This window comes from Pteropus medius, unplaced genomic scaffold (assembly GCF_902729225.1).
Source record: "Pteropus medius unplaced genomic scaffold, Ma_sr-lr_union100, whole genome shotgun sequence".
In the NCBI taxonomy this organism is placed as follows: domain Eukaryota; kingdom Metazoa; phylum Chordata; class Mammalia; order Chiroptera; family Pteropodidae; genus Pteropus; species Pteropus medius.
In genome coordinates, this window is record NW_024340692.1 from 20,710,133 (window position 1) to 20,730,495 (window position 20,363).

Sequence of the window (20,363 nt, forward strand, 5' to 3'; positions counted from 1 at the left end):
ATATCACCATTCCTGTTTAAGTGCTTTATAAGTTAAGCTTCGGCAATACTTCATTCCACCCTTACCTCTAGCTGGAATCCATACTGCAGAACAACGTTTTTTAGATCTTCATAGCTCAATTCTATGGAAAGTTCATTTGCCAAATTTTCAAAGTGATACAGCAGAGGACCTATGGTTTAAAGATACTATGAATTACTTGAATATAAACATGCACTTGTAGCTCTGTTACACTGAACTCTAAATCAAGTAATTAAGTTGGGTAGTGGATGAACGAATATAAAAAGGAGAAATAAAGAACATTTACATTTGCCAAGGACTATATCCACCCCTGAAACTCTGGCCAGTAATTGACATTCCAGTGCTGGGCCTACTTTCACAGGAGTGAGTGCCTCTGGTACACCAGTCTTGTACTGATTCTCTATATCACAGGTGTTACACCTGTAACTCTTAAGTTACTGAAGATCAGCTGAAGCAGAGAATGCTAAATGCCCAAATTCCAAAGGTACACTGTAATTATAATTCCTGAAGTAAATGCAAAACTATGGCTACGAACGTGAAAACTTATAAAGCACTTAAACAGTCTTGCTTATAACTCCTGCTCCCCTACTTCCTTCCCCTGGAAGGAAGCTATGACAGTAAGCTGTTTTTAAATACACAGCTCATATCCTAGCTCTAACACCTATTAATTGTGTTCCTATTGGCAAGTCACTAATTCTGCACCACACCACCTGTAACATGACTCTAATGTAAGATAATTTGCAATACCCTTGGCATATAGAGGGCACTAAATGATAGCTATTACAACTTTTTAAAAATAACATTTCCTCTTTTCTATTCTCTCATTCCATAAATCCAAGAAACTATCATCTGCCTGAAACCAGATTTGCCAATCCTTTTATCTCTCACATATTTTCCAATCCATCGGCCTCACCCAGGCAACATTATCCTTCCACAGTTACACTTCAGGACTAATCTAGACAATCTTCTCTTTACCTTTCATCAGGTTAATAAATCCGTGACCAACCCACCACCTCCACCCCATCTCCACTCCTCATACAATGTGCTAATCACAGAAGATAAATGTAACAAATAGGATAACCTTTCAGCTCCCAAAAGGCTCATGAGTCTGTGGAATATAATTACTTAGGGTTAAAATTTTTTATTCTTCTTCTCTCTTTTTTATTCTACATAAACCACTAGAAAAAAAATGATTATAAATATATTTTATATATTAGTGCTCTTTTCAAAATGTTTTCCTATCTAACTACCCTATCAAGCTTAACTTCCTGTTTTATTACTACTAGTAAAAATGACAGTAGCTACCATTTACTGAGCACCTGCTGTGTCAGACCACCCTGAAGACTTTGAAGCATTTTTATAAGAACGTAGAGCCTCATAGCAGTCTTTCCAGCTCTAAAGTGTATGCTGCTTTTGCTGTTATTTTAAAAGCCTCCAATATTGTTTTATTATTTCTACATGAAAATATTCTCATAATTATTACATACTCAGGCCATATTTTATTTCTACTCATGTTGTGTTCCACCTAGAAAGCTCCAATTCTCCAATTCAAGCTTTAGCCATGCTCCAAAACCTTGCTAAAATCAAGTTTTAAATAATTTATCCAAGTTCCTGGCCCTACTGCTTATTCCCTTGATATAGCATACTTTACAACTCAATTTAACACAATGTTGCACTCCTCAGTGATTATTTTTCATGTAATTAGCACTGTTTTTTAAATTACAAGCTACATGAATGAAAGACCATGTCTTAAGTTTCTTTTGAATCCACCATAATGCCCAGCTTAACAGTGAATGTACAGTTATGCATATAGTCTCCTACTACAAATTGTACTTTAATATTTTTATGAGTATTTTAGATTTTTCTTTACAAAGACATTTCTTGAGGTGGAATTTCCAAGTTGAAGAGAATAAATACTTTTACTGACTTGATTCAAACTGCCAAAATGCTTTCCAAGTGATAAAACAGTTTTCACTCGCAATTGCAATGCTGAGCACTTGCTTCAACATCTTAGCAAGTGGTGGGAATGCGATGGTGCAGACACTGTGGATAACAGGTTGGCAGTTTCTTGTAAAATTTTAAATACACGCACCAGATCTGACCCAGCAATTCTACCACTAGGTACTTACCCAAGAGAAATGAAAACTTGTGGCCACATAAAGCACTCAAGTGTTTATAGAACTTACTCAAAATTATAATTTGGGTACAACCCAAATGTCCATCAATCAGTGAATGAATAAATAAAATGTAGTACATCCATACAGTGGAATATTACTCAGCAGTAAAAAGAAACAAGCTGCTCATACATGAAACAAAATGGATGAATTTTAAAAGCATTATGTTAAGTAAAGGAAGCCAGACACAAAAAAATAATGTGCTGTATAATTCTATTTATATGATATTCTGTAAAAGGGAAAATTATAGTAACAGAAAGCAGAATAGTGATTGCCATGTATCGGGGGTGAGAGGAAGGAACTGATTATAAAGTGGCACAGGGGGGTTTTTGGGGAGATTGTAGAAATGTTCCCTGTCTTGACAGAGTAATGGTTACACGACCTAATTTTTACAATGCATTAAATTATACACTTTTAAAAAATGGTGAATTCTATTATGTCAATTATACCTCCCAAAAAATCTGACTTGAAAAAAGACAATAAGCATTTTTATTGAACAAATTATTTGCTAATCTATCAAGGATAAAATGATAGGCCATACATAGTTTCATCTGCATTTCCTTAAGGCTGAGCAATTTTCGTATTTATTACCTAGTCACCCATTCTTTAAATGTATGTTTACCATGCACTTAGCAAATTCCTGGCGCTGGATATATAAAGATGAATAAAACATGGACACACTCCTAACGGAGTTCTTTATTTTCTCAACTCTCATGTCTCTTCATATTCTTTTAGTGGATCTAACAGAAGGAGCAAAAAAAATTTTTTCCTTGACCATAAATAAGCTCATAATAGAAAGCTGAGATAATATGAAAAAAAGCATAAAAATAAAATCAAACCCATCTATAATCTTAACGCTCACTGATAACCACTTGAAAATATATTGTATCTCCTTGTAGTCTTTCCTACCGCATCAGTATGAGATATTACGTATATAGTTTTGCATCTTACACTTCATTAGGAACAGTTCCCTATTTCATTAATTATTTCTGAAGAATGATTTTACTGTATGGCTATCCTATGACTATCTATCCATTTCATTACTGTTAGAAATGTAGGTTCAGTCTAAGTTCTTGCTGAGCATGTTTGTTCATTAATTAGCCTTTAGTCTTTATTCACATCTTATTTTCTTCTGACAGACTTCTACAAGTATAATTAGTCTAACAAAGGTATGTAATAGTGAATGTAATTATGTAATGGGCTGGATGGCAAATACTGCAGGCTTTGTGGGCCACGGTCTTAATCACATATTCTTATTTTTGTCTCTGTCTCTCCCTCATCCTTTTAAAATGTAAAAAAAATTCTTAGCTGGTAGGCCATACAAAAATAGGCTGCAGGCCACATTTGGTCTGTGGGCTGTAGTTTGCCAAACCCTGACCAAAAGTATGAACTAAGATCTTTCCATAAATTGTTTTTCCTGCAGCAAGCTTTTTTACTGCAGTCCCACTAGTAGTATATATAAGCATACCCAATCTCACAGTACCTTATATAAATTTTAAGTAAAAATTTTAAAACCTACCCAAATACAGTAAGTGAAAAATGGCATCTCATTTGTATTTACTTGACCAGAAATGAAGATGAACAATTTTTCTCCTATATATGTCATTTATATTGACTCTTTTATAATTTGTACATTTATGTTATCTATTTCACTTCTGGGTAGCCTTTTGCTTTTTTCCCCTTTCCAATTTTTTTTAATTAAAAAAATAGAGCTCATTATAAAAAAATAAATAAAAGTTCAAATATATATATAAAGGAACTTTTGCTTCCTGCAAAGGCAGTTTAGGTTATTCAGACCAATACTTCTATTGAAAACAACTACAATTGGTATATAAAATGTATTTTAAAATCTTAAAAACAAAGAATACCTGGTAAGTTAGTAAGAAATTGCCAGGAATCTAGAGGATTAACCAGAGGCAAATCTATACCCATTTTCGGCCTGAGGGTATCTGACTATCCAGATAAAACTGGCCTGCAACTTGACAAACTCTTTGGGCGAGGGGGACAAAAGACAAAGTCTTCAGCCTGCCCAAGGTAGGGGGTCTGATAGATCGCCAAACGTTATGATTGAACTCTTAAGGGCTATCTTTAATGTCAGAGTCAGAAACAGGTAAACTTACTTCTATCCTTTAATGCAAGGGGGCTACAGGAAAAGCTGGCCTAGTGCTTACTAATCAAGGAGAAAAAATAAAAATAAAAAGAGAACTATTCAAGAAAGGTTGTAAATCGTGCTTTAACCCTAGGGTAGATTTGCAGCCATGGGTGGTCCCATAAGCCTCGGATTTTTGTTTAATATTTAATTTAATTTAATTCAGAATTTAATATTCTTTTATTCTAATCTGATAATGTTCCAGTCTTCTGGCAGAAGCAAATGCAAATTCCCTTGGACAAAAACACCTTCAATCTAGACCTCACGATATCCTAAAAGTGATTTCTCAAGGGCAATGGGCAACAAAATGGTTAAGGTCAACAGTCCAGGGAAACGAAGCCATGAGCAAGAACGAGCAAAAATAGGAGAAAGAAGAAACAACCTGGAAAAATTTGAGATATTAGAATTATCAGTCACAATATATTCAACATTTTCAAAGAAATAAAAGACTCTTGAAAATATATACAGAAAATTGAAAATTTTAAAGTGAGTAAAATACAAAACATAGAAATAAAATATACAATAACCAAAATTAAAAACTCAGTGGTTATAAAGATATTAGACATAGTTAAAGAGAGAATTTGTGAATAGGAAGACAGATCCGAATAAATTATCTAGAATGCAGTGCAAAGTAAAAACAGCAGGTTAAGAGACGTGGTTAAGATATACAGAAGCTAGAATAAGAAGGACTAAAATACACTTAATTTCATTTCCAAAAGAAGGAGAAAAAGAATGAGGCAGAGTACATATGTGAAGAAATAGTACTGTTACTTATTTTGATGCTAACCTTGCCTCACACTGGCTGTTTTAAGCTGAGAATTTTTCAAAATTGATGAAAGAAGTTAATTAACAGATTCAGTTAGACTAACAAACTGTACCCAGGTTTGAAAAAGAAAAATTCTGACCTAGATATAACATTGAATCTGAAAAACTATAAAGAAAAAAAAATCTTAAAAAAACAAAACTGATTACCTCTAAAGAAGCAACAGTTAAAGTAGATGAATTGTCAACAGTGAAAACAGAAGCTAAAGCCACTGGAATGATCTTTTTTATGTGTTGAAAGCTATCTGCCAACCTTGTACTCTATACTTAGCATTGTTTTGGAACTAAAGGTATCAGTATGAACACATGATCTCTATAGACATAGACAGATACATACATATATTTCCTACCCCCCGGCTTCTGAAAAGGCCTAGAAGCAATACTATCGCAGTGGAAGAATCCAGATTTTCATTTCTACAAACTATTCCCCACTAAAAGAACCAAGAATCCTTGGGGGAAAAGGCTAGTCTAGGGCTGGGCAGAAAAAGTACAAGCATGGAACACCTGGTTATGCCAGAAAAGAGGTGTTCACACAATGACAGGAATATTTCAAAAGGACACAGAGACCAGCTTAAAGAGGGTCCTATTTACCAAATTTGGAACAAGTTGATTTAAACTATTTATACCCTTAAGGTTCTAAAAGTTCCAGTTAAGAGACACAGATCATTAGACTGGATAAAACAAAATTTAACCCTATGCTATATATGAGACATCTAAAACATAAAGATACAGAAGGGGTTTAAGAGATAGAAAAAGATACACCATACAATTATTATTAACTAGAAAAAAGCTGATGTAACTATACTGAAATGCCCATTCAAAGATAAGAAACATGGTTTGCATCTATGCAAAACAGACAGCTGCCACTCAAATCCCAGCAAAAAGTTTTACAGGCAGGGTAGGGAGGTGGTAGGGACAGGAGTGAGATGGGCTTGTGGCCACTGACTGATCATTTTCTAAAGCAGACTTTTAATTAATCCCCTTCTTTTTTGTCCTATATTTCACCCTCACTCTCTACTAGGCTAGACTTTCATAAATTCTGCTCATTTCCCATTCACTTTTCCCAGTGAATTAAACTACTGGTCTCCTGCCTGAGCATGGATTGGAAATGGGCATCTATACTATTCTCTGTCCATGTGTTTTATACATTTTTATATTTCAACTAGCTCATTGAGGAGATAATATATGTATTTAATCATCCACCTTCTATAGGAAATCTCTCACATTTTAAAATATTCTGTAGCTTTATAATGCTTTAAAATCTGATAAAATCCATCTCTCATTATACTTTATAAAGATCTCCTTTGGTACTTTAATCTGTTTATTCTTCCAGATGAAGTAAGATACATTTTGCTAATTGCCTGCCCTCTACTACCCCACATCGCACTTTTTAAAATAGATTATGCATAAATGCATCTAATGGGTATTGGCTCTCATGAAAAACTGAAAAACAAGATGCACAGGTAGTCTGCATTTTGCCAAATCATAGCCTTTCCCAAAAGACATATGCATACTAGTTCCCTTAAAAAGCTCACTAGTTTTCTCTAACCTGGGAAAGTTAAAGAGTACCTCAAATTTCCCTTAAAGCATTTTATACATTAATAATATTCCAAACTCTGATTTCATAAAATCTGGGCAATATTTCCATTATCACTTAACTTCCAATGTAAATTTTTATTTGGCATGCCAGAATGGATGGCAATTACATTTCTCAGTATATATGTATACTGACTTTCTGGTCTATGTAAGCATGGTTAGGGTAAAATCATTCTCAAGGGGCTGATGCTCTCTCACTTTACAGATCAAATTAATTTTCCAGGTCTACAAGATTAAAGCCAAAACCATGAGAATGTTATTAATTTAGCAATATAAATGCCACTTTATCATGTCTCTTGAAAGCCAGTCAATCCTCTGTGGCAGCTTAACATTTCTTTGTTCTCTCTTTCAAATTTCAAAACAATACATTCACTTATACTCATAACTCACTAAGTATCTACTAGTTGTCAGGCTCTGTACAAGGTAAGGTAGCAGGCATTAGATTAGTGCCTTCATCAAGATTAGAAAATAGCAGGGGAAACAAAAATATATGGGTGACACCACTACAATGTGTTAAATGTTACTAAGAGATTCTGTGAGAATGTAAAAGAGAAATGCAGAATACTTAACTCAACCTAAAAGGATCACCTGAGCTAAGTGATAAAGAGCACATAGAAAGTACCAAATGAAAACAGGGGAATGAGAAAGGGCTTTCTAGGTCAAAGGACTGGCACTTGAGGTCAGCAAAGAGTGGTAAATAAAAACAAAGCTGATACATGAAAAGATGCTTAATATCACTAATCGTCAGGGTAATAATGCAAATGAAAAACCACAATGAGAAATCGCCCCATACCTGTTAGAATGGTTATTATCAAAAAGACAAGAAATAACAAATGTTGGTGAGGATGTGAAGAAAAGGGAAGCCTAATGTACTGTTAATGGTATGTAAATTGGTGCAGCCACTATCGAAAACAGTATGAAGTTTCCTCAAAAAAAATTAAAAATAAAACTACCGTATGACCCAGCAATCCCACTTCTGGGTATTTAACTGAAGAAAACAAAACCACTACTTTGAAAAGATATATACACCCCGATGTTCACTGCAGCATTTACAGTAACTAAGATATGGAAACAACCTAAATGTTCATGGATAGATGAATGGATAAGAAAAGTTGTGGTATATACTATAATACAATAGAATATTATTCTACCGTAAGAGAGAATGAAATTGTGACTTGTGACAACATGAATGGACTTGGTGAGTATGGTGCTAAATGAAATAAGTCAAAGAAAGACAAATACTATATGATCTCACTTAAATGTAGAATCTAAAAAACAAAAACAAACAAACAAAAAAGTTCACAGACACAGAGAACATATTGGTGGTTGCCAGAGGTGGGGGTGGGCAAAATGAGTAAAGGGAGTGAAAAGGTACAAACTTCCAGTTACGTCATGGGAATATAATGTACAGCATGGTAACTATAGTTAATACTGTAATGAACACTTGAAAGTTGCTACAAGAATACATCTTCAAAAGTCTTCATCACAAGAAAAAAAATTATAATTATGTATGGTAATGGATGTTAACTTATTGTGGTGATCATTCTGCAATATATTACAAATACTGAATTATGTTGAATCTCTGAAACTGTTGTAAATAATATTGTGTGCCAGTTATACCTGGATTAAAAAAAAATGAAGCAAAGACAGAAGATAGGAGAAAGATCACAAAGGACACTGTACATATCCTGAAGAGTTTAGGTTACTAGAAAGCTAGACTTTTAGGCAGGAAGTCTAACAGGAACAGATTTGCATGTTGGCAAGATCACTCTGCTGGTAATATGGAGAACTGAAAAGGGCATGGAGGGTTAGAGATAACTTGAAGGTAGGGATACCCTTAAGGAAACTACTGCAGTAATCCAAGGAAGCAATGATTAGGGCCTAGACTAAGGTACTAGCATGAGGTTAGTCTCAACTGACATTTCTGGTTGTCACGGCTGGGGAAGTACTACTGGAATCTAGTAGGTAGAAGCCAGAGATGCTGCTAACAATCCTACAGTGTACAGGACAACCCTCCCCATCCCCAAATGAAGAATGATCCAGTCTCAAATGTCGATGGTGCCACAACTGAGAAACACTGAGATAGAAAGAGAATCAAGAGCTATTAAGGAGCTTTAGGAGATAGAACTTGCAGACTGACTTGGTACAGATGGTAAGTATGAAGAGGAGTGAAGTAAATCTCTCTCCTAAAGGTCTTCTGATTGTGAGAATTTGAGATGGAACAGACAAAGCATGGGGGAAGCATAGGGATCATTTTCTTGAGAAACATGGATTTGGAAGTATTTGTGCTATATCCAATTTGGACATAGTGGTTTGAAGCATAAGAGAGATAACTGGACCAGAGATTCAGACTAGGAATTGAAAGAGTAAAAGAAGCCATGGGATTGGGCAGGAGTAATATGAAATAAGGGATGAGTACATGGCATAAAAAGTGACGAATACTAAATAGATATCTATATTTAATACTATATTTAATACTAAATAGATGCCAATATTTAAGGAAAAATCGACTCTGAGATAATTATTATATTTTAACTTATTATATTTTAACTTATACATGGAAAGGACTTATTGGAAAGTATTAACCTTCCAAATAACTCTTGTTAAGGACTGTATTTCTCCATTGTTCCAATTCTCAAAATTGTTTTAGAAACTCTGTGGTAAGAAGAGTGGAAGCTCTCCTAACTGATCCCTCTTAACCAACATGCCCCATTACCTCTGATGTTCATAGGCCTTGCCCTAGCACGTCTACTCTTATCAAATAGTATGCTTACCAAGGGCTGATTTTATTTTTTCCAGGCAGTTATACTTATGGTTATTACTAACTCAGTAAAATATTAACGAACTAATAAAATGAATGTTTAAAAGGAAAGTTAAAGTCAAATAGCTTTGGAAATACACAAAACCTTACCATAACTGAGTAACTGGGATCAAAAATTTTAATCACATAAATACAGTCAGATTAATGCTAAGTATAAACTGATTCAGTGCAAGCCTATAGACTAGTTAGGCATTCAAGGGGTTGGATCTGGGATGTAAGTCTGACTCTGCCATATGTAAGGTCCAGGGCCTCTCTGCTTAACCAAGACTCAGTTTCTTAAACAATAAAATAGCAAGAATGTCATTTCAACATACAATCATTTTGAGATTACGCGAGGTATTTATAAGTGGCCTAACCCACAGTGAGCAAACACCCAGTAGGTAATGCTATCTTTCAATCATTCCTTAGGAAAAGAAATAAACACTTTTCTGTTAAAGAAGACCCAAGGTTTGAGATAATTGTATCCATTTTGATTACATTTTACAGCTAAGCTGCTCTCTCATCTGCCCTATGGAGTTCTAAAGAAAGTTTGGAAAAGGTCTACTACCCACAGGCTTAGTCCTAGTGGCAAAATCTCTGGTAAAGTAGAATCATTAAAAAAAAGAGCAGGTGACTGAACCTACCAACAAAACAAAACCAATCCTGAAGGCTAGATACTCAAACAATGTATATCTGACTTTTATATAGTATATTAACCCTCATATCTTTCTTAACGTGAATTATATATCTCACTAAAAAAGACAGGCATGTTTTATCTTGATGTTATCATTATTCTCCCTTTAAAGAAAGAGGATAAAACTGGCAATTTCCCTGAGTCTTGATGGGAGAGACCATGTCATGTTCATCATTTGATTTCCAGCACCTAGCAGTAAGATATAGTAAAGAAGTTTTTTGCATATATGAAATATTTCTATTCTTTCTTAAACTCAAGAGAGTCACAAAAGTTATCATACGTACTGGGAGGAGTTTCCATAGAAAATATAAGTGCTTTCTCTCAAATTACTGAAAGAAAAAAAGAACACTTTCCTCTTAACAGGGTTGTCATAAAGTGGGGGTTAGGGAAAATCAGGTAATGATTATCATCAGATTAATAATTAGTACTCTTTGAAATTATGACTGCTGTGAGACTAACTTAGTACGAATATATAACTTTTGGGACTTCCACTGCTTTTGGAAGAACTAGCTAGAATTGGAGGAACTTTGTCATTAATTAGGATGTAGTCCAAAGGAAACTGCAGAGGTTTTAAAATTTGTACAATATAACTTTCATGAAGATTTGGTACTGTGAAGTTACCAAATGTAGAATATCTATAAGTATTCAGATTAATGTGTAAAATCCTAATAAATACTGAGGAACTTACCTAGATTTATCCAAATTCCACCTGGCTTGAGTATTTTCCATATTGTGTCAATGTAATCAATTACATTGTGGGCTGTGTCTATGAAGAAACAGGTAGCAATACAGTCCCAGGTATCTATTCAAGGAAAATCAAATTACTACATTTGTAATGTTATTTTGACTTTTCTTTTAATTGCATAAATATGCCGGTTACCTCTTATAGAATATTAATATCTAACTGCAGGAATATAGAAGCTAAACTTTTCCAATCAACTACTATAATCAAGGTAGCCAAATAATCCTTTATAAGATACTTTGCAATGCATAAATGTTTTTATTAATAATTTGATAATCAATTTAAAAATCATTTTGATAACCTACATCACTATATTTCTTTACCAAATGATATGTTTTATGATTGATTCAACTTCTAGCCTTCACTTAAAATCAGTGAAAATGAAATAATAGTCATTTGAATTTTAAATTGTGATTTCAACTAGTGTTAACAAACAATTCTGAAAGGTTTCAGAAAGACTAGACTTGTTCGCAACTGAAAACAAATGGCATCAAAATACTTAAACATCCACCAGTTCTTTGGAGACTTGCTAGTGAAAATGAGAGATGGCGGCAATAAGAAAAAGTGGGTAGGAACCCAACGGAGAACACTGTCTCTTGGAGACTGTGGGCTGGCACAAGGAGAGACTGAATGAATTGAAGGTGGGTGTCTCTGTATACGCTGGTACAATAAAAGTACTTTCATAGTACAGGTTTCCCAAATGTCAGAGTTCAGAGAAAAATAAGCAAAACCTTTACTATCTTGTTACTTTCCTGCTCCAATCCCTCCAAGGCTTTCCACCTCTCTCAGAGTACAATTCAAAGTCCTTGCCTACACCAAATCCTCTCCAACCCAATCTGCCACCACTGCACCCACCACTAACTACACCCCAGCCAAACAACAGCCCAACCTACTCTCTTGCTCTTCCTTGAGCAGAACAAGTGCCCTTCTAACTCCCTAATCTTCCTTCCCTTGCCATTCCCTCTGTCTGCAACATTTTCCCCCAAATATCTGAATGGCTTGCCTGTTCCCTTTTTTGAGGTTCTATGCTCAGCATTTTTAAAGTTCTGTTCTTAGAAAGGCCTTCCCTGATAGCTATATAAAATAGCAGCCCTTCCCCCAATCCTTATTACCCTCTTTACCCTGCCCTAGTTTTCTTCCTCACAATTTTAATTCGTTATTGCCTTTCTCTCCCTACTAGAATACGTAAGGTTCCCTGTGTACAGGGATTTGTTTTGCTTATTGCTCTTACCAATGCCTAGAACAAACTTGCTACTTACCAGGTGCTCAACAAATACTTGTTAAATGAATGATCTGCTGACCTCATTACTATCTCCCTTTCTCCAATGCCAAGCCAAATTTCTTCACTAGTTTGCAAGGCTGAAGTCTAAACTTCATCGCTTGATTATAAAGGTCCTCCACCATCTGGAACCAACCTACTTCTCTAGTCATATGTCTCATTAAATCCACAGATAAACCTGTCTTTCCCTTCCAGTCAGGTTGTTCTACCAGTCCCGATTACCTTATTCATTTGTATCTCTGTACCTCTACCTGCCTGGAATGCCATTCCTCCTTATCCTTCAAGTTGCAGCGTCTCCACAAATAACTCCCTTCTCGCACTAACTTACTTTCAACTTTATTACATTCGTTAAATCATTTGAACTTTGTTTACACGCTGTCTTATATTAAAAGACCCAGTAGAGTCTAAATTCCTTAATTGTGGGATCTTCTATTTCTTTATATTTCCTATCACTGCCTTATATATGACTTTTAAAATATTCTAAATTGTCACTAATGTATACCTCGTAGTGTACCATCAAATTGAATGACAAAACTTTGGCTTAGAATAAAATTAGCTTATTAAATTTAGAATAAAGGACAAGACCTTTAAAATGCTTGCTTTGGACTTACTGCATTCTGAGTATATCTCCTGAAAATCTCCTGCTGTCATAGAAAAGTTAGAACCAGGAGGAAGACTGTGGGGGTCAACATCAGGGAAAAAGATGGGTCGAATCTGATCAGCTGACCTCCGGTTATTGCTAAACTGATGGATCCAGGGATAAAGCTTATATTTATTAATTTCAGAACATCTGCAAAATATGAGCATAAAATTCAGTGTTAACTAAATATTTTACCAAGAAAATCTACTTTAAACACTAAAATACAATCTGTTTGAAGGTTTACTTATATAATTAATATTTTAAATGTTACCACTACACCCCACCCAATTATCTGAAAATGCACATACACATGCAGATGAGTAACTAATCATGAATTAAAAGACAGAAAAAAAAATTGAAGTAAATTCAGAGATATAAATGTGTTGTTCATTCAGAGTTTTAAAAATATATTTCCAAACTTCAAACTCAAGTTAAAAACGGTCCAAGTAGTTTTTCAAAAATGGCATGGGTGTTGCTTGCTACCTATCTTTTTTATCTTCTCATCATCTCCTAACTCATACTGCCACCAAGACAACATATTTAAATAGGCAGCTATTTATTTTTTTCTCTAACACATCCCTCCTAGCTTTAAAAATAACAATTCTTGTCCACCATTTACTAAAAGAGGCCATAGAAGTTCTGAGAGATCTTTCCAACTCAGTCATGTGAGCTTACTTGGCCATTTTGTAAGAATATGATCACAGTAAAAAAGTTATGTTTGCTGCACTGCACTTTTACTTCACTGAAGAAACAAAAGAGTGAAGAAGTTTAAGGAACAATGAGAAAATACTCCTTACTGGATCCTATTTAGACCTAAAATTCTGCACAGAAATCATTTCAGTTTCATGGAATGCCATATCACTTTCTAAAGTCACCCATCCTATTCAAAATTCAGTTAACTAGGCAATTGATTAAAGTGATGATTGTATAAGCAAATTGATTTTAAGATATATTTGATATATATCATAATTAAACACTATGTACTTATCTTCAAATTCAGAATTGTTCAAAAACAGGTAAGTCAATCTGATTCTGAGAAATTACTATTTCTAGCAAAAAGTAAATTAAATACCTGTTGAGTACAAAGTTGGAAGAAAAGAGCATAAAAAAACTCCATTCATTTCCTTGACAAGCATAACCTAGCATAGCTATTTCCCAGGCCAGTCTTCCTAGTCCAGCACCAGGTACCAGAATATTTACTTTAGATGGATCCCTGAAATGAAATAAGGCAATTATGTCCAACCCCTTAAAGGAAAAAAACAAACAAAAACAAAAAACAAAACAAAAAAAAAATGAAATCCACATTAACAACTAAAAACTTAGATATTTAATAATAAGCTCAGTTGAGACTCTGACTACTTAAAATTGAGAAGTACTTCTAAATATCAATGAAAAATAAAAGTATAAGGAATTATCATATGTTCAGATATTGGGTGAGGGTTTTATCCACAAAGTATTATTTTTCAGAAAATATGTAGTCACCTTAGATCTGAAGACTTATGAAGACACTCATATTCCTAGTAGCTGTCACCTGAACAACTGTCTTAGGAAGACAAATTATCTCAAAGGGATCCCAATACATACAAAGAGATTGAACAAAATTATTTTATCATCTGAGACAGTAAAACAAAATATAATTTTATTTCTAAATTCTATATTTAATAAGATTTATGTAAATAATATATATAAATTTTAGTGTGTCAGGTCTATCTTTAAAAGCTTGTATTTCAGTTGGCATAGAGAGGGGATAATCTCATGGGGAAAATGAGGAACTGTCTTCTAATTGAGCATATACGATAGCAAATATATCACAACCAGGAGCACAACCAAACTGTTCTCCACTTATAAGCATCACTCTACCATCACAAATTCCTTTTGCTATAAAATCTATTCCACTTTCAAACTGCTAAAAATTAGCCTTAGCAAATCAAAGATCTTTCTCTGGACTTCTGGCAAATCAATATAACCCTAAGGAAACTAAAATGGCATTCCTACAGAAAACCAAAAAAAAAATGTGTGTATCAACTGTCATGACAATTAAAAATGAATTTCAATATTGTCTGTATCCACCAAATTTAGTTCATAAACCAAATCCAATTTCCAAATCTACTCCTATGCGTAATTCTTTATCTTTAAACTACATGGTCTTTTTAAGTTTGGCGTTTTTAAGTTAACAGGCTCTTTACTAGCAGCCCTATGATAATCTTTGCATTTCCCAGTTTGAAATGAAAAACAAACATAACTATGGGGCTTTTGAAAATTCAGTCTACAAATATAGTAACATGGGAATTTGCCCAGGATTATTTAGTCTTAACATATGAAGCATGTATCTGAATAAAAACCTTAATAATTAATTTAGTTTGTTTCACTGTTGAATTGTATATATACAATAAGGTGTAAACTAAAATTTTTAAAAATGATTTCTAACAAATAGGCTTATTATGATTAGCAGGACATCCTATAATGCTTGATAAGGGCAAACTAATGTCAGGGTGCCATATAATAGTTTTCGCTGAAATAAAATGCTTTCTTCTCATTCTAGATTATAGATAATGTGTATATGTATGTGTGTGTGCATGTGCGAGCACTTTAATTTTTAATGAAGAGAATGAGTACATCCTCTCACCTTGTTCAGGCCTACCTATATCGGTTATCTAACAAAAACGTATGAAAGTTTAGTATTAGAATTTGAAAAACTTCTAGCTATAGAACTCTGTGCTACCCCTTTTATAAAGTGGTATGGCACTGCACCAGGGTCTCTCCCTCTCTTTTTCCATTCCCAGCAGACACACCAAAAACCCCCTTCTCTCCAGAACTACTTCTTTCCTTTTTTCAGTTCCCATTTGCCCAATCCAAACATGCATTTTTCCCATGTGCCTGTCGTCAGCTTAGAATTTTTCTAAAAATCAAAGAATGCGACCAAAAGTAGGATTTGCAAGTAAATCCAGAGTACCTAAATCTTTACATAAAAATAACCACTAATAATCAATTTCTGAATGGCTGATAATCTGAGTAAAAAAATTACTGTGGCAAACAACCTAAATGAAATCATGGTAGCATTATTGAGTCAAAAAGCCCATTTCAAAAGCTGACATTATATGATTCCATTTATGACAGTCTCGAGAACATACTATAGTGATAGATCAGCAGTTACCATAGGTAAAGGGTGAGGAGAGTGTGTCACCACAAAGGGAAACACGAATGTTTTTGGAGGGGTGATGAAACTTCTGTATCCTCTTGGTAGTTACAAAACTCCATGTGTATAGTTCTGTAAAATTTCACAGAACTATACACTAAAAAAAGGTAAATTTTACTGTATGTTAATTAAAACAAAAAATACCATGCAGACATTAAGAACCATGTTAACCTTAAGGTAAAATTTTTTTAAGAATAGTATCAACTATTATTTTGTTAACCTAAGGAAAGTTAACTTTATTACTGCTATTATCAAATTCTCTCTTACTAACCAGGGCCATAGAACCCTATACCCCCACCTTGTGGTAGAAAGTTTCTGGATAAAACTGTTATGAGAAGGTTGTAATGGAGCCATGAAATGCAGAATACATCAAGGCCCTATTTTCAGAGTTAGCAGAGATTATAGATGTACCGATTATTTGTATTTTGACAAAAAAAGAGACATAAAAACTCTCCAGAATTGAAAAAATGATCAAGAATTAACAACGAATAGGCAAGATGGAGGGAATTTTTCCCTAAATCTTTGTTCTTAGCTAGATTTTTTTTCAGTTGGGTCTTTATACAAGGCATATTAACAGAGTAACAGAAAGTCCATCTAATTATAATGTATGTGAAACTAAGGCAACCTAAAAGGTTTCTGCTATGGATCCTTATAAAGTCTAAGACATTTCTATGAAGGTATTTCTGTGGAGAAAAAGAGAAATATAAATCTAAGTACAGACCTAGAAGGCGAACTGATTTTAAACCCAGTTAAAACTTAGAAAACCAGGAATAGAGGCATATAATTAATATATGGCTCAATAATCAGATATTGTCTGCTGGAGATTACTAGCAAAAATAAGTAAACAAGTTTACCTAGTTTTTAAGGCGTAACTATGGAGAAGCAGTGTATTTACTACAAATATAACACTCCTGGACAATAGTCGGAAAAGTCTCCGACTATAAAATAGTTTATTCCAGACAAGCAAGAATGAAGAAAGGGTACATTTGTAAGGACAGAACAGAGAGCCACTGTGTCACAGTGTGTCTAAAGAGGATATGGATCACGTTTGCACCACCCTTTGCATTCCACCTATCTTACCAACAGCAAATATTGAGAGGTTTCCTTTATTGGACACAGAATGATTTTTACATTGCAGTCACAGATTAGCAAATTCCAAAACAAAATACTTTCTCTTGTGTCAACATGACACTTGGCTGACCCCTGGTGGTAGGAGTATGTACTACCTTCAAGCATCAAATGGGTTCAGTTCTGATCACAGCAATTCACTGTCCAATTAGTAAAAGTCACTAACCACTTGTGGATAGCTACTGAATACTTAAACTGTGGCAAGTCCTAATTGAGATGCGCTGGAAGAGTAAAATAATAACAGATTTCAAAGACTTAGCATAAAAAAAGGAATGTATACTGGGTTACTAAAGAATATTATCAACTTCATCTGATTCTGTTTACCTCTTTATGTAGCTACTAGAAAACTTAACGTATATATATGGCTTGAATTACATTTTTATTGATCAGAGTTGGTCCATACAGAGATATGGGTAAAAAAAAAAAAAAAGTTGTGAAATGACATCACAAACCATTAGATGAACTTTTAAAATATACTAAACAACACAATATATGTACGTTTATGGCTATATGAGCATACTGTTAATGCAGAAAGGTTAAGATTAGAGTAACAAACAAATTCATGTTAATTGTTTTCTCTGGAGAGAAGAATGTGCTCTGAACATGGTTTGCTGGGCAGTTTCAACTGTATCTGAAATGTTTCTTTAAAAAATGCAAAAGAATCTTTATAACAAAAATTTAAAGTTTAATAGAACTAGGTGTTGAAAAATTTTTTCAAAGTAGAAGAAAATGGTTAGGAATCAGAATTAGTATTTAGCCCCTTCAAAAATATGACCCCAACTTACCTTACTCCCAACAAAGAACTCCACACATCAGCCTAACAACTTCTCACCAATTCCATAGAACATTTTCTCACCTTAATCTTTAGAGCTCCTACACATCCATAGAAACGTAGCTTAAATTATCACCTTATCTAGAAAGTCTTTCTCAAATATCCCAGGCAAAGCTTGAACTCATTTCTCAATGCTTTCAGTACTTCATTCACATGTGTTACAGTTTATGCAAGTTCTTCACTTTGCTTCTTTCATTTAATACAGTAGTCAGTAACTGTGACCCACAGGTCAGTCATCTGTTTTTGTAAATTAGTATTGGAACACAGTCATGCCTATTCATTTATCTACTATCTATGGCAGCATTCCAATGACAGTAGAACTGAGCAGTTCCCAGATCACAGTGCCTGCAAAGCCTAAAATATTCACTAGCTGGCCCTTTAAGTAAAAGTTTACCAACGATGATCTAAGACATCTTGAACCTCTTTCCCTATCAGTACATAGAACTTTCTTAATCTGTTTTATGACCAAAAAAGTATACCATTTCATGATTGTATAATAATGTATCAAAATCCACTAATTAAGGGCATTTAGATTGCTTCCTGTCTTTAGTTAATATGTTAATACTAACACCCTTAGCATAAATAATTTTCCAATAGGCAGGTGTGTATCTGTAGAAAGCTTCTCCAAAATTGAATTACAAGAGTCAAAAAATATATTTCATTGTTCTTAAATATTACCAAGTTGCCTCCATAAAAATTTTACTAATTTATTCTTCTATCAGCAACGTTTCTTCACATTTTCAGTAATAGTTATAGAACTTCTAAATCTTTACAATGTAGTAAGTGAAAAATGGCATCTGAGTGTGGTTTTTACATTTGAATTTTCTTAGGAGATTGAGCATCTTTTATTTCTTTTTCTGTGAACTGTCTACTTATATTATTTTTTCTACTAAGTTATCAGTCTTGAATTGTTTGTCCACTCTGAATTTGTAAGCACTTGAAACCTTCGATTGTATGAGCTTTGAGATCTTGATTTGAAGGAAACCTGAACTATGTATCTGATCTAAGAGGACTTTCAAGATGAGGGAGAAATCTATTTTCAGTCTCTATGCTACTCTTACTTTTTGACAGTCTACATTTCCTCCATTTTCTTTTTTAAAATGGTTTATTTAGCTAAAATAATTCTTTTATAAATTATAGCTTATATTCCTTATTTTAAGTGGAAAATTGCTTCTTTAAAGCTCAGCATATTTTTTCCTTATGCCCAGTTATATAAAAGAAAAAATATATTCAATATAGTCAGTAGTATACCAGGATCTTCTTGGAGTGCTAAGACATAAATTGAATGTTAGACAAAGACAACAGATTTTCATCCCACAAACAAAATATCATTTCAAATACTTCCAAAATAGAAAGGGTTAATGAAATTAAGATTTTCAGAAGTTTTCAGGATTTCTATACAGTAATTTTCAGGATTCACGAGAATGATTCTGTACGGTTCTGATTTGTCATTTCAGTTAGGACTCAAACTTAAAAATCTCTCTTTCATTAGCAACTATAAACTTTATAGCACTAAATTCTTAAGCTAATAACTAGTGAAGTGTTTGGCATTCAGTGCAATTAAAAAAGCATTTGCTTCTGTAACAAATAGACCCCAATACAAACATTAATCTGTGACTTCGAAGCTGCTTGTGCTTGCAGACCAGGCATTAAAAAATTCTAAACAAGAACAAATTGGACAAATTGATAAGACAAATGTGTTTTCATAGGAAAAATATTTTAATAATTAAGTTATTATTAGTTAATTCTATACATATTTAAGGAATTAGTTAACTCTATACATATTTAAGGAAACTCTCTCTTATAGACAGCTCAATTAGAAAAGGCCTTTGTTGAAATTTCGGTAAGAAAAGAACACAAAAGGCTAGCTGACATAAATTCTGAGTCAATCCAGCCTGAGTGTAAAGACATCAAATGTTTGCTATGGCACAAAGAAGATCCTGGAAATTTACCTGAGTTCCAAACTTGATCAGGATTTACCTGGAATCAACCTGGATTCTGAAGGGCTATAATTTTGTCCCTTTTCTAGGACTTGGAGTTTACTTTTTATGGCAAAATTATCACTTTAATATGGACACAGACTTTACTGTGTTTTATTAGCTTTATTGTTTAAGGTTTTTTGATGGCTCATCTTATCTACTATAAAGAAACCAATCTAAATTCAACAGGAAAAACAAGTGACATGCGAAGAAATGTGTAACTTTCCCATGGGTTCAAGAATAGCAAAACAAGAGTTTGATATTTCGGCACACTTCATTTAAAGTTTAGTTGTCCCTGTCCACTTTTATAACAC

The 20,363-nt window shown here is 33.9% G+C and overlaps 1 protein-coding gene across 2 annotated transcripts in view; it reads right to left on the bottom strand.

The window, feature by feature from the left end:
* CARNMT1 (carnosine N-methyltransferase 1) overlaps positions 1 to 20,363 on the bottom strand; it is a 49,450-nt gene that overhangs the window by 8,734 nt on the left and 20,353 nt on the right. For both annotated transcript variants that reach the window (XM_039843094.1, XM_039843007.1), the window contains exons 4-7: positions 13,987 to 14,127; positions 12,886 to 13,064; positions 10,942 to 11,055; positions 66 to 169 (exon numbers count right to left, since the gene is read on the bottom strand). In XM_039843094.1, coding sequence (XP_039699028.1) covers positions 66 to 169; positions 10,942 to 11,055; positions 12,886 to 13,064; positions 13,987 to 14,127 — 538 coding nt within the window. The remainder of the gene's footprint in view (positions 1 to 65; positions 170 to 10,941; positions 11,056 to 12,885; positions 13,065 to 13,986; positions 14,128 to 20,363) is intronic.